At 40.6% G+C, this 12,140-nt stretch overlaps 1 protein-coding gene across 1 annotated transcript in view; it reads left to right on the top strand.

Annotated features, from left to right (window-relative positions):
• GPM6A (glycoprotein M6A) overlaps nt 1–12,140 on the top strand; it is a 268,715-nt gene that overhangs the window by 84,014 nt on the left and 172,561 nt on the right. The window contains exon 3 of the mRNA XM_029604319.1: nt 6,534–6,690. Coding sequence (XP_029460179.1) covers nt 6,534–6,690 — 157 coding nt within the window. The remainder of the gene's footprint in view (nt 1–6,533; nt 6,691–12,140) is intronic.

Raw genomic sequence — 12,140 nt, 5'->3', positions numbered from 1 at the left:
TAAGCATTGTAACTCTTCTTGCTAAGCAGTACCTCTCATCTTGCTGCACTGCTCTGTAGTTACCATTTATGATTGTATTCACTAGTGCCACTGTTGCTGTTCCTATCCACTCTTGGTATCTTTCGATGGTTCCTCATCTGCTCCAGCTCTCTTAGAGGTTCTTTCCAAATTCCCTTCCCTTATGCCTACTTTTGGTCTTGTCCTGGCAATTCAGTGCTTTGTACACTTGATGCACTACACATGGATCCTTGGGCCCTTCATGACACTCTTGATACTGCTTTCCCCCTCGTGGTACCTTGTGCTTTTTATATCATTCTTCTTCTTGCCTCAGCCCTCATTATATATCTTGGGGCCTTGTTGCCACTCTTCTTTCTGTGTTGATCTGCACCTACCATTTGTGATTTTAATCACCTACACCACTGCTGCTGCTGCTCCAAGTCATTCTTTCTTCTTTTGGTTTGTTCTTCCTCTGCTCTGGCTGTCTTCTAGTTTCCTTCCAAATTGTTTTATCTTTCCAACTCTTGGACTTGTCATGGCAATCTAATGCTTTATGCAGATCTTATTCAGTTATCTTTAGTGGTTTCATGCCCTCTTGCAGTTTTTCTTCAAATCCTCTTCCATTACGGTTCTTACTGGCTATTGGTTTTGTCCAGTATTTAGTACTGCTAAGTATTTAGTATCTAGTATTTAGTCTGAAGAGAATTTGGCACCTGTAGTCAGTAGCATCTTAACCTGCATTGCAGAGGTGGAGGAGGAAAAGGATACTGACAGGGCTGAGATTATACACAGCAAATAGGAAAACCATCTCCAAGCTTGTAAAGCTTGGAGATGGTCAGCCCTTGTCACATGGCCATCAGCGCCATCTTGTGTTCCTACCATGTGACAGGGGCTGACCAATGGCACCAGTAGCCCCTGTGATATAGTATGGGCAAAGGCTATCGGCGCCATTTTGATTATTGGCAGCCAATGGCCCGAGGGCAGGAGATCGCTCTGGGACCCCCGTTGGATCCCCAGGGACTTTTGGCCAGCTTGGGGGGGGCCTCCTGACCCCCACAAGACTTGCTAAAAGTCCACTTGGGGTCCGGGAGCGACCTGCACTCCGGCCGTCAGATACCAGTAATCAAAATGGCACCGATAGCCTTTGCCCATACTATATCACAGGGGCTACCGGTGCCATTGGTCAGCCCCTGTCACATGGTAGGAGCACAAGATGGCACTGATGGCCATGTGATAGGGGCTGACCAATGGCACCGGTAGCCCATCATGGCTATTGGCGCCATGATGAAACCGGCACCGAGGGTGTGAGAGTGCAGGGGATGGCTCCCGGACCCCCCGCTGGACCACAAGGGAGTTTTGGTAGGTCTTGGGGGGGGTCAGGAGGATGGGGGGTTGTAGTTAATTTTAATTTTAGTTGGGACACGAATAGAAATCGCAGTATTAACGCATCGGGGCGCCATATGGCCGAATGAAACGTATCTGCTCCCCAACGAATCCGAATCCCGAATGCAACATATGGCATCCCTCTGCACATCGCTAGGGCTTTGTACCTATTTTGTTGATGTCCTTTGTCTCTCAGTTGGGGTTGTGTGGTATTTTTTCCACTGTGAATGACTTCTTTGCATATCTGATGGTTCTTTGGGGTCTTCATGCCTCTCTCTCTGCTGCTTTGACTATATATTATTGCCTTGGGGTTTTTCCTATTTTGGTGCTTTTTTTCCCCATCATGGTATCTTGAGATGTTCATGCCATACTTACATAAGAACATAAAAACATGCCATACTGGGTCAGAACAAGGGTCCATCAATCCCAGCATCCTGTTTCCAACAGTGGCCAATCCAGGCCATAAGAACCTCGCAAGTACCCAGAAACTAAGTCTATTCCATGTTACTATTGCTAGTAATAGCAGTGGCTATTTTCTAAGTCAACTTAATTAATAGCAGGTAATGGACTTCTCCTCCAAGAACTTATCCAATCCTTTTTTAAACACAGCTATACTAACTGCACTAACCACATCCTCTGGCAACAAATTCCAGAGTTTAATTGTGCATTGAGTAAAAAAGAACTTTCTCTGATTAGTTTTAAATGTGCCACATGCTAACTTCATGGAGTGCCCCCTAGTCTTTCTATTATCCAAAAGAGTAAATAACTGATTCACATCTACTCTTTCTAGACCTCTCATGATTTTAAACACCTCTATTATATCCTCCCTCAGCCATCTCTTCTCCAAGCTGAAAAGTCCTATCCTCTTTAGTCTTTCCTCATAGGGGAGCTGTTCCATTTCCCTTATCATTTTGGTAGCCCTTCTCTGTACCTTCTCCATTGCAATTATATCTTTTTTGAGTTGCGGCAACCAGAATTGTACACAGTATTTAAGGTACGGTCTCACCATGGAGCGATACAGAGGCATTATGACATTTTCCGTTTTATTCACAATTCCCTTTCTAATAATTCCCAACATTCTGTTTGCTTTTTTGACTGCCGCAGCACACTGAACCGATGATTTCAATGTGATCCACTATGATGCCTATGTTACTTTGGGAGATTCATGTCATTGTTGCTGGTACCATTTTCCCCTCTTCTTGAGCCTTTGGCTGTTCTGGCCACTCTTGCTGCTGCTTTGTTCATCTCACAGTGCCTTGGAGAATTCCAGTCACTGCTGGTAGTATTTTGGTGCATCATAGTTCCTTGGGCTATTCATGCCACATTTGGTACCATGTTGACATAGTCTTGATGTGTTGTAGTGCCCTTCACCCTTATGATGGTGTCTAGCCACAAGTTTCATTATAAATGATTAGAAAACTTCAATTTGAGAGTCCAAAATAGACTGCATTGTTTCCCCCATTGACATTAATAGGAAAAGAATGAACAAATAAAATGAATAAATGAAAAAAAATCATCTGAATCAAACCAAACAAATGAATGTGGCCTATGAAGCAAATAGTCAAAACCAAAATATAAATTTTGCCTTTGCAACTTTCTCTCCAGCTTAAAAGTTAGCCAGGTAACTGGTGATGTGTGGAATTAAATGAAAGTCTATTCTGGGTTTGCTGGCACTAACACAATCCACCTCCTCTCTCCTATCTACGCTCCAAAGATTTGGCACTTGTGCCGAGCCTGCAGCCTCCCTAAAAGTCCCTCCATCTAATTTTTTTAAATTTTAATATAAAGGGACTGGGGCTGGTCTCAACTCCTCTCCCTCCCTTGTTCCCAGGTTTGGTATAATTTTTAAAATTTAACTCTCCAGTGTCTCCCTCCTCCCTACCACACCAGTCCTTACCCTCCCACGCGCCCAGATCATTAAATTTAGGTAAGATTTTAGCCTGGTTGCAGTAGCTGCCTACCACTATCCATGCCCAACGTTGCTGCTGTCACTAGGCAGCTATGCTGGAAGAGCAGGCTTCCACTGTAGCGCATCTAAGCAACACAGAAAGCCTGCACTTCCAATGTATCTGCCTAATGAAGGGAGAAGCACTGGCCTTGGATCATGGTAGGCCACCACCATCATCCGGGCTGAAGACCAATCTAAAATTAAGGTCAAAGGGGGGGAGGGGAGACCCTGGAGAGTTAACATTTTTAAAAATTATACTGGACCCAGGAGTAGGAGGAAGGGGTGGAGTCCAAGACTGGCATCAGTCTAGGCGCCTACCCTTATATATTTTTTTTTTTAAATTAGGTGTAAGGGTTTTTAGGAGACTGTAGGCTTTGCTCAGCAAGACTGAGCCTTTGGAGACAGGATGGGAAGGAAGGAGGGGATTGTATTAGAGCCCTAGGCCAATTTACCATTTTACTGGTTATATTCTTTTGAATATAGCTGGTTAAGGCTAAAATTATTCAGGAACATGTTCCGGGATAACTTTAGACTTTCTCTCAGGTACATCTAGAGTTAGCTGAGGAATATGACAAGTGAACTCTGATGAGGTCCGTATTTAAAGAGATTTGTCCTGGTAACATTTGGGATACCTGGGCAAACCCAAAGATTTAAATTTACTTACCCTCTAACTGGAAAACTTTGACCTGGGTAACTCATTAATCAAACAAGATTGATCTGGAAAGTTGGAGGCATTCAGAGACAGAGTTAAGTTTACTGGATAACTTATTGAGATAACTCTAATACTCTGAAGTAGCTGGAAAAGTTATCCAGCTAGGTCTGACTGTGCTGGGAGAAGTGTTAAAGTTATCTGAGTACATGTGCCCGGATAACTTTAACCCTAACCAGTAGGGATGTGAATCGTTTTTTGACGATTTAAAATATCATCCGATATATTTTAAATCGTCAAAAATCGTTAGAGCCGCGATACAATAACAATTCCCCCGATTTATCGTCAAAAAATTGTAAATCGGGGGAAGGGGGAGGGCGGGAAAACCGGCACACCAAAACACCCTAAAACCCACCCCAACCCTTTAAAATAAATCCCCCACCCTCCCGAACCCCCCCAAAATGCCTTAAATTACCTGGGGTCCAGAGGGAGGGTCCCGGTGTGATCTTTTACTCTCGGGCCTCTGGTGCGTTGTAGAAATGGCCAGCAAGCCCAATTCCCCCCCCCTCACCCCCCCAATAAATCATTAAAAATGTTGTCAGATATGGCACTTGATCCACCATTCTCTTAAGCCCCTCAAGCCCCCTAAACAAGGAAAATACATTGTGGGCAATGTCAGCCAAGAAGCATACCTGGATAAAACATTTTACAATTTTGAATATCAGAGAAAAAGGCTTTTCAAAAGAGTAAAGGAATCTTCATAACACCGAGCGGTTACTTTGTCAAGTGTGACGTTTCTACCGCTATACCGGTCATAAATCATCATAGGTCCCACAGGCGCTAGGTTTTTTTTACATTTTTTAAAGATTTTTGTTGCTCATAAAAATTGAAAGGGTACTACCCGTATATTTAAGATCCCTAGTTGCTATAAAGATCGGATCTTAAATATACGGGTAGTAGCCTTTCAATTTTTATGAACAACAAAAAGCTTTAAAAAATGTAAAAAAAAACTAGTGTCTGTGGGACCTGTGATGATTTATGACCGGTATAGCGGTAGAAACGTCAGACTTGACTAAGTAACCGCTCGGTGTTATGAAGATTCATTTACACTTCTGAGATGCCTTTTTCTCTGATATTCAAAATTGTAAAATTTGTTATCCAAGTGTTCTTTTACAATTGGTTGCTTGTTACACTTTTGGATTTGGACATTTTTTTGTATGATGAATTTGATTGGCCAAGAAACATACCCATCCCTCTGAATTCACAAAAAATCTGCAGACTTTGAGCCTTCTCCTTACTCCTCCCCCTCCCCATTATGCCCCAACTTGAACATTTCTCCTGCTTCTGGCCGCATCCAGAGTTTTATCTGAGAGCAAAGCTGGTATGTTATATTAATAGCATTGCTGTTAGGGATGTCCAGAGGCAAAATGTTTGTTTTGGTTAACTTTTGCAATGTCCCCATGCAGACAATACCATTTTGAAAGCCACACGGCAAAGGCAGGAGTGACTGTGCATCTCTCCTGATTATTTTGCCATTGGATCCAGGAAGAGAGGGTATGATGGGGGCCAGGGTGGGAGCTCCCCAGCTCTGGTACTTCACAAGGATCCAGTCCTGGCCCCGGGGCTTGGATCTGGCGCCTCGCCTGGACTCTCAGGCTAGGCTCTTATGTAGAGTCTAGGCCTCAGTACCATAGATGGACCTCAGTGCAAAGCTTAGTCTGGGGCTAGGCAACAGTACAGGGGCTACTAATGGCTGGTTACTTTTTTTTTAATGCAACAAAACTCCTGAAAATTATCAGGTATTTTTGCCAGAGGCTATTTTTGGTTCATTCTATTCAAAATGAACCAGCAATGGCCATTTGTTGCATTTTTTGCATTCACTGAAAATGAGTGCTCATCCCTAGTTGCTGTAAAGCTAATACTGGACACTTCCAGGAGCAGTAGCAATGAACTCTGCTCTCGGCTCCAATTTTGAATGAAAAACCATGAGCATACTTTCCCTTTGGACTGTGGATAATTTTATGTGCTGTTAGAGTGAGCAATTTTCAAAAAAAACCCTTTTACCCAGGTATATCAGTATTTGCCTGCATAAATGACTTTTGAAAATTGTCTTCCCTATGTCAAATTATGTTTTTTTTATAGGATTGTTCTGAAAGGGATAGTGGTGAGGGGTCATTTTGATATTTGAATTTAATTATCTAATAAATACCTGCAGTAGCTTAATGTAATCTGCTTTGAAGTGCCTGAAAGGTGGAATATAAATCAAATAAATATCTAAATTTCAGGGACAGTGGTGGGGATGGGGTGGGAGCCACAAGGCTGAAAATTCACCTAGGATGCCTAATACCCTTGCACTGGCCCAGATCTTAGAAGCCACTGCATGGTTTAGTTATCATTCTACAATGTCTAGACTATATCGTTTTTACTCTCCTCTCCCTCCTCCCTCCATCCCAAAAAAACACTTCATTATGCTAGAGCCTTAAAAACTGTCTTTAATCATTCATGAGCAATGTTTAACAGTAATAAAAATGAATAATGTATCATCTCTTTTAACAGGATTGATATCTTCAAGTATGTGATCTATGGCATTGCAGCAGCGTTCTTCGTATATGGCATTTTGCTGATGGTGGAGGGATTCTTTACGACTGGTGCCATCAAGGATCTCTATGGGGATTTCAAAATCACCACCTGCGGCAGATGCGTGAGCGCCTGGGTATGCTAATTGCTAATTTGCGATCCTACATTACCTACTCTATGTAAATTTCCACACAGTAAATATTGTGTAATGTACACCCTAGGACTTATAATATTTAATAGATTTTTAAAAAAGTGGCAAATCACAATTTGTCAATAATATTATTACACTTATTTATTTTACAGGAAATTATTAGGTACTCTAAGAGAGAGTAGCACCTCCTTTGTAATCCAAATTCTGGTTCTTGTATACTATAATAGACACTAATATACTGAAAACATATCAACCAACTGCTGTTATTATTATGCTTATAATAACAACAAAAGTATGGTTCCTCTAATTAATGTTTCAAACAACTACCTGAAAACCTTAGATACATTTTACTGGTAAAAGAATTTTTTAAAATAAAGTTTAAGGGTATTTTTTTTTTAATCTGGTTGGTCTGCTTTCACTGGGATATTTTAATGCTGTATACTAATTGGAAAAATGCATTTGTTTAAACAGTAGGTGTTCCAGGCCTGCCATTTCAGAGCAGGGTTGTCATAAGCCTGTGTGTTACCTAGGAGTTTTGCTCTGAGAGTGGGGAAAATAAAAGGAATGCAAATTCACAGTCTTATTTTTATCACAAGAAGATACAGCTCAGTGTATAAAACTACCCCAAAGCTAATTAACACCTGAGCAAATGAGCTAGTTTGTGATACTTGGCACTGAGATCATACCCAATTTCTACTGACTTTTACCATTAACTATTAAACTTCCCTCAGACTGCATGTACTGTGCTCAATAATGAATTTAACTGCCAACATGTGAATGACAGTTTCTCTTCGGTAGATTTTCTGAATAACAATTGCTAATTATTCATCTCTCTACACATGTGTATCCCGCAAGTCTTAGTCATAATTGATCAGGTTTACAGGGAAATTATGAATCTAAAATGGTAAAAGGTTCTAATTTCTATCCACAATGAGCCATCTAGTCCATGAAATGGCAATTTGTTATTCAATGAACATACAATAACCCAGAGCTTTTCACACGATGTAAATATTTAGCGACGCTGCACAACCAAAAATATTTAGGCAATGACCTTCATAATAGGCTTCCTCGTTAGGGCTTTCGCCTATTCAACTCGGCCTTATGCATAATCATAGGTCATGATGTTGAAGATATTTTTTTCAAGAAAGTTTTCTTTTGCAAATTAAAACAAATAAAGTCAATGACTATTTCAAACTCTGACTGGCATTATTCCATATATGCAATCCATGATTTAAATGGTTAGACTTATCTTGAATTGTTGTACTTTTTCAGTCAAAAACCATGACAGTGTTCACAGTGCTGACCCGACACGGAGCCGTGTTTCGGACTGCTATCACCATCTCCCAGTCCTTCATCAAGGGTAATAGTTACATTTGTCGAAGTATTCAAACATGGCGCTTCGGCGTTTTTTACCCATTGTTTGAATAGTTCGACAAATGTAACTATTACCCTTGATGAAGGACTGGGAGATGGTGATAGCAGTCCGAAACACGGCTCCGTGTCGGGTCAGCACTGTGAACACTGTCATGGTTTTTGACTGAAAAAGTACAACAATTCAAGATAAGTCTAACCATTTAAATCATGGATTGCATATATGGAATAATGCCAGTCAGAGTTTGAAATAGTCATTGACTTTATTTGTTTTAATTTGCAAAAGAAAACTTTCTTGAAAAAAATATCTTCAACATCATGACCTATGATTATGCATAAGGCCGAGTTGAATAGGCGAAAGCCCTAATGAGGAAGCCTATTATGAAGGTCATTGCCTAAATATTTTTGGTTGTGCAGCGTCGCTAAATATTTACATCGTGTGAAAAGCTCTGGGTTATTGTATGTTCATTGATTGTTCCCAACACTTTTCTACAACAATATCAAGTCCCACTCTAGTTATTTTTAAGTGAATTTGTTATTCAAAACATTTATCAAATCAAGGGGGTTATTTTCTAAAGGTTTATCGCGTGCGTAGGGCCTTATCACGTGCAATAAGGCCCTAACGCACGCAATAAACCCCTATCACAGGCGAAAAGGGCCTTTTCACGTGCAATAGGATGTAAATGACCGGGAGGGGAGGAGTCGGGGCGGGGAGGGGAGGAGATGGGGTGGGGAAGGGGAGGAGTTGGCCACGGCACCGCTGCCGGCGATAATGTGAGGAACATTTTCACCAGCAGTAGCACAGCGAATAGCGCCACCTTTTACGGTATCTTGGTGCGTGAATGTTATACAATGGACACCTCACTGTGCATATACCAGGAAACTGCGCGCACATGGATGCGCATGCGATTGTTTTAAAATCTACCTCTTGGTTTTGTGCGCACATTTATCTGTGCAAAATAGGAGCGGGCTAGGGACATTCCGGGGCAGGGCCAAGAGATCTGTTATTTCATAAGAGATTTATGAGAATACATTGAGCAACATATTCACATAATTTTACATCTGGTAATTATCTAGCACAATTGACATCAAGCTCAGCTCTTGTCAGCTATTGTTGGATGGGAGGCCTGGGTGAGCAGAAATCCAGAGTGAAGTACTGGGAGAATCTCAATGAACTGGAGATGGACTGGTGGACATAGTGGCAATAATTACATGCATATTTTCAAAAAATATACCTACATTCGTGCATAAATCAGGGTTTTACGTGAGCAAGTTCTAATTTTTTTCACATGTAAAATACATACGTGTATTTTTATAAAATAGAAAAAATATGTGCTTTGAATGCATTGCTAACGTTTGTGTGCAATGAAACATATACACATATGTTGGGGGTTGGACATGAGCATATTTTCTAATCTGTGAAGACCAGATACATGCATGTTATAAAATATTGTAGAAGATCTTTGCATGCCCACAAATAAGTGTACTGTATGCCACGTGGAGTTGTTTGAAAGCTATCCTCACAAAGGATTTCTGTTTTTGTGCCTGGCTCATGGTAAATCAAGCATGTGGCTTCCAAGAGCAGGAACAGGAAGGTCTACTGTGCTGCACTATTGTAAATGTTTCTTCCATTTTGAACCTAGGGCGAAAATCTATATTAAACAAGCCCAGTTTTTAAACTGGAGTTAGGTCACTGGTTTCACAGCGCTGAATGAATGAATTCTCTTTATAAGATCCAGGGGCATTCTTCCATGTTAAATTTAACTACAAGTTAGATGCAAATGGATTCTTGTTGGTGTATTCATTAGAATAATAAAATATCCAAGATAGCTGTCACCATGGCATAAAAACTTCAGTTTGCTTACTAAATAGAGTTACTATTAGTTCTGTACACATTAGGGAATCTTTAAAGTCTATCCACTTTAATTTACAATTCATTTCACACAAGCCTGCTAGGTGATTATATAATGCTGTTACTGAAGAATATATTTTCATAGCAATATTCAGTCTACAGACCAAATTTCCAAATCAAATACTCTCCTACACAGATCTTTGAAGATGTTACCTTGCTGAGCTCTGAACTGCAAACTTTAGTTGCTCAGAAAAAGTGAATGAGTAAAAAAAAATATAGAGAGAGCTTTGAACTCTGAAACAGACTTTAAAAACCAGGTTAGCAACTGCAAAAGTATTTTAAATAGGAATCAGGCTGTCAAACTTTACTTTCAAATGTTGGAAATGTGGAAAGATATTTTTTTAACATCTTTTGTAGTTACCTCTTTTCTTCTGATTTCTAGTTGTTTTCTAGTAGGGATGTGCTATTGTTTGAAACAGAAGAGGAAATGTCAATGAAATTTTGTTTCATTTCATTTTGAAAACAAAACCAAAACAACTCAAAATTTTGTTCATTTCATTTTAAATTGCAGCAGCCCCAGCTCCACTTCTGCAAAAAAAAAAAATTGCCATCAAAATATGATAAGCAGCGCCCCCCGCAAGCTTACCAGAATCCCTCCCCCACTAAAATTTAGGGATCTCTCCATATCTTGCCTCATCTGAAGGTTGAAGGGGGTTGGAGTGATCCCTCATTACTCCTGCCCTCACCTGGGCTGGTGATGGTCTCTCAGGTCTGCCGACACCATTTTGAAGTACAGCACCGGCAGAGTAGGAGCGACTGGGTCATCTCTTTTGCCCCCTTTTTACTCATGTATGGGTTAAAATACAGAGTGGAATGGGGGGGGTGGGCAGTTGGGAGGGGGGACTGTGGTCAAGCCCAAGGGGTTTATAAAACTTTGGTGGCTGGGAGAGAGGGTTAGACCTGGATCTAACATTTTTTTTTTTTAGCAGTTTTAAATAAATTAAACAAACAAAATGTTAAAAACAATGGGGGGGGGGGGGGGGTGTCAGATAGGAGAGAAGAGACCTGCACCTGTGCTCTACTGATCCTGAGATTTGATTTTCCCTTTGGTTTCCACTGTGCGTTGGAGGTGACCCAACAGCGTCTGATGTCATCGTGAGGTGCCAGAAATGCCTATTGAATCCAGATCCTGCAGCATACTTTTGGGGACAGATAGGAAAGAAAAGACCTGCAGCTGCAATCTTCTGATCCCAGGAGATTGATTTGTTTTCCTCTGGTTTCCGCTGTGCTATGGAGGCAATCTGATAGCATTTTATGTCATTGGGAGGTGCTTGAAGTGCTTGCTTAATTCTGGCCCTGCGGCATGCCGTTCGCCAGCGAATTGCCAAAGCCACATAACTCTGTATAAACTTTTTGGAGTAAGAAGGTATTTAGCATTGTAAGTTTTGTCTCTCTTGCTATTGATTTTTCTGAGCTTGTTGGATTGTCCAGTGGGTAACAGGCTCCAACTGCAATGTCCCAGCTGACAGTGCAAAGCTCTATGTTACCAATGGATGATGGAGCTAGGCATTGATATCGCTGCTTCGAGTGGGATTTACTTCTCCCTAAACCTTGATGCTTATACTCCTAAAATGAGATTAGAGTCCTTGCGCCAGTCTGGGGACAATGGTCATTATCCATAAGCATTTTCCCAATGATGGGAAGGCTTTGGTGCAAGTGGAGTTACCTGGAGAGGCTGATGGTGAGTAGGATCAGCATCATTCTAAGGTGCTTCAGGATCTATTAGTGATTCTATCCTTCTTGAATCAGCTTAGATCATTTTAGAAACATTATGGACTTGGAAGATCTTTAACCAATAAGGTTTATACAGTGCTATCTGGATATGAGGAATTGAAAAACCAAGTTAATTCTAAGGGGCAAATGCTCAATAATTATTGAAAGAAGATAATAGATTAGAAAATCAAAATAAAGAATTAAAAAAATGTGAAGCTTTTCATTAAAGATAAATAATTGATCCATTGCCAATGTGAGAATTTAGAGAACTATTCTAGAAGGTTAAATCATAGACCTATGAGATTTCCTAAATCTAAATACTGTCAATCTATTGTTGTAATGTAAACCGAAGTGATTAGTAACTTTGTTACCAGAACTTCGGTATATAAAACTGTTAAATAAATAAATAAATAAATAAATATGTTAAAAACTATTTTAC

The sequence above is a fragment of the Rhinatrema bivittatum genome, chromosome 1 (assembly GCF_901001135.1).
Source record: "Rhinatrema bivittatum chromosome 1, aRhiBiv1.1, whole genome shotgun sequence".
Classification (NCBI taxonomy): Eukaryota; Metazoa; Chordata; class Amphibia; order Gymnophiona; family Rhinatrematidae; genus Rhinatrema; species Rhinatrema bivittatum.
Note: the sequence above shows the minus strand (reverse complement) of the source record. Positions and strands in the feature narration are given on the sequence as shown.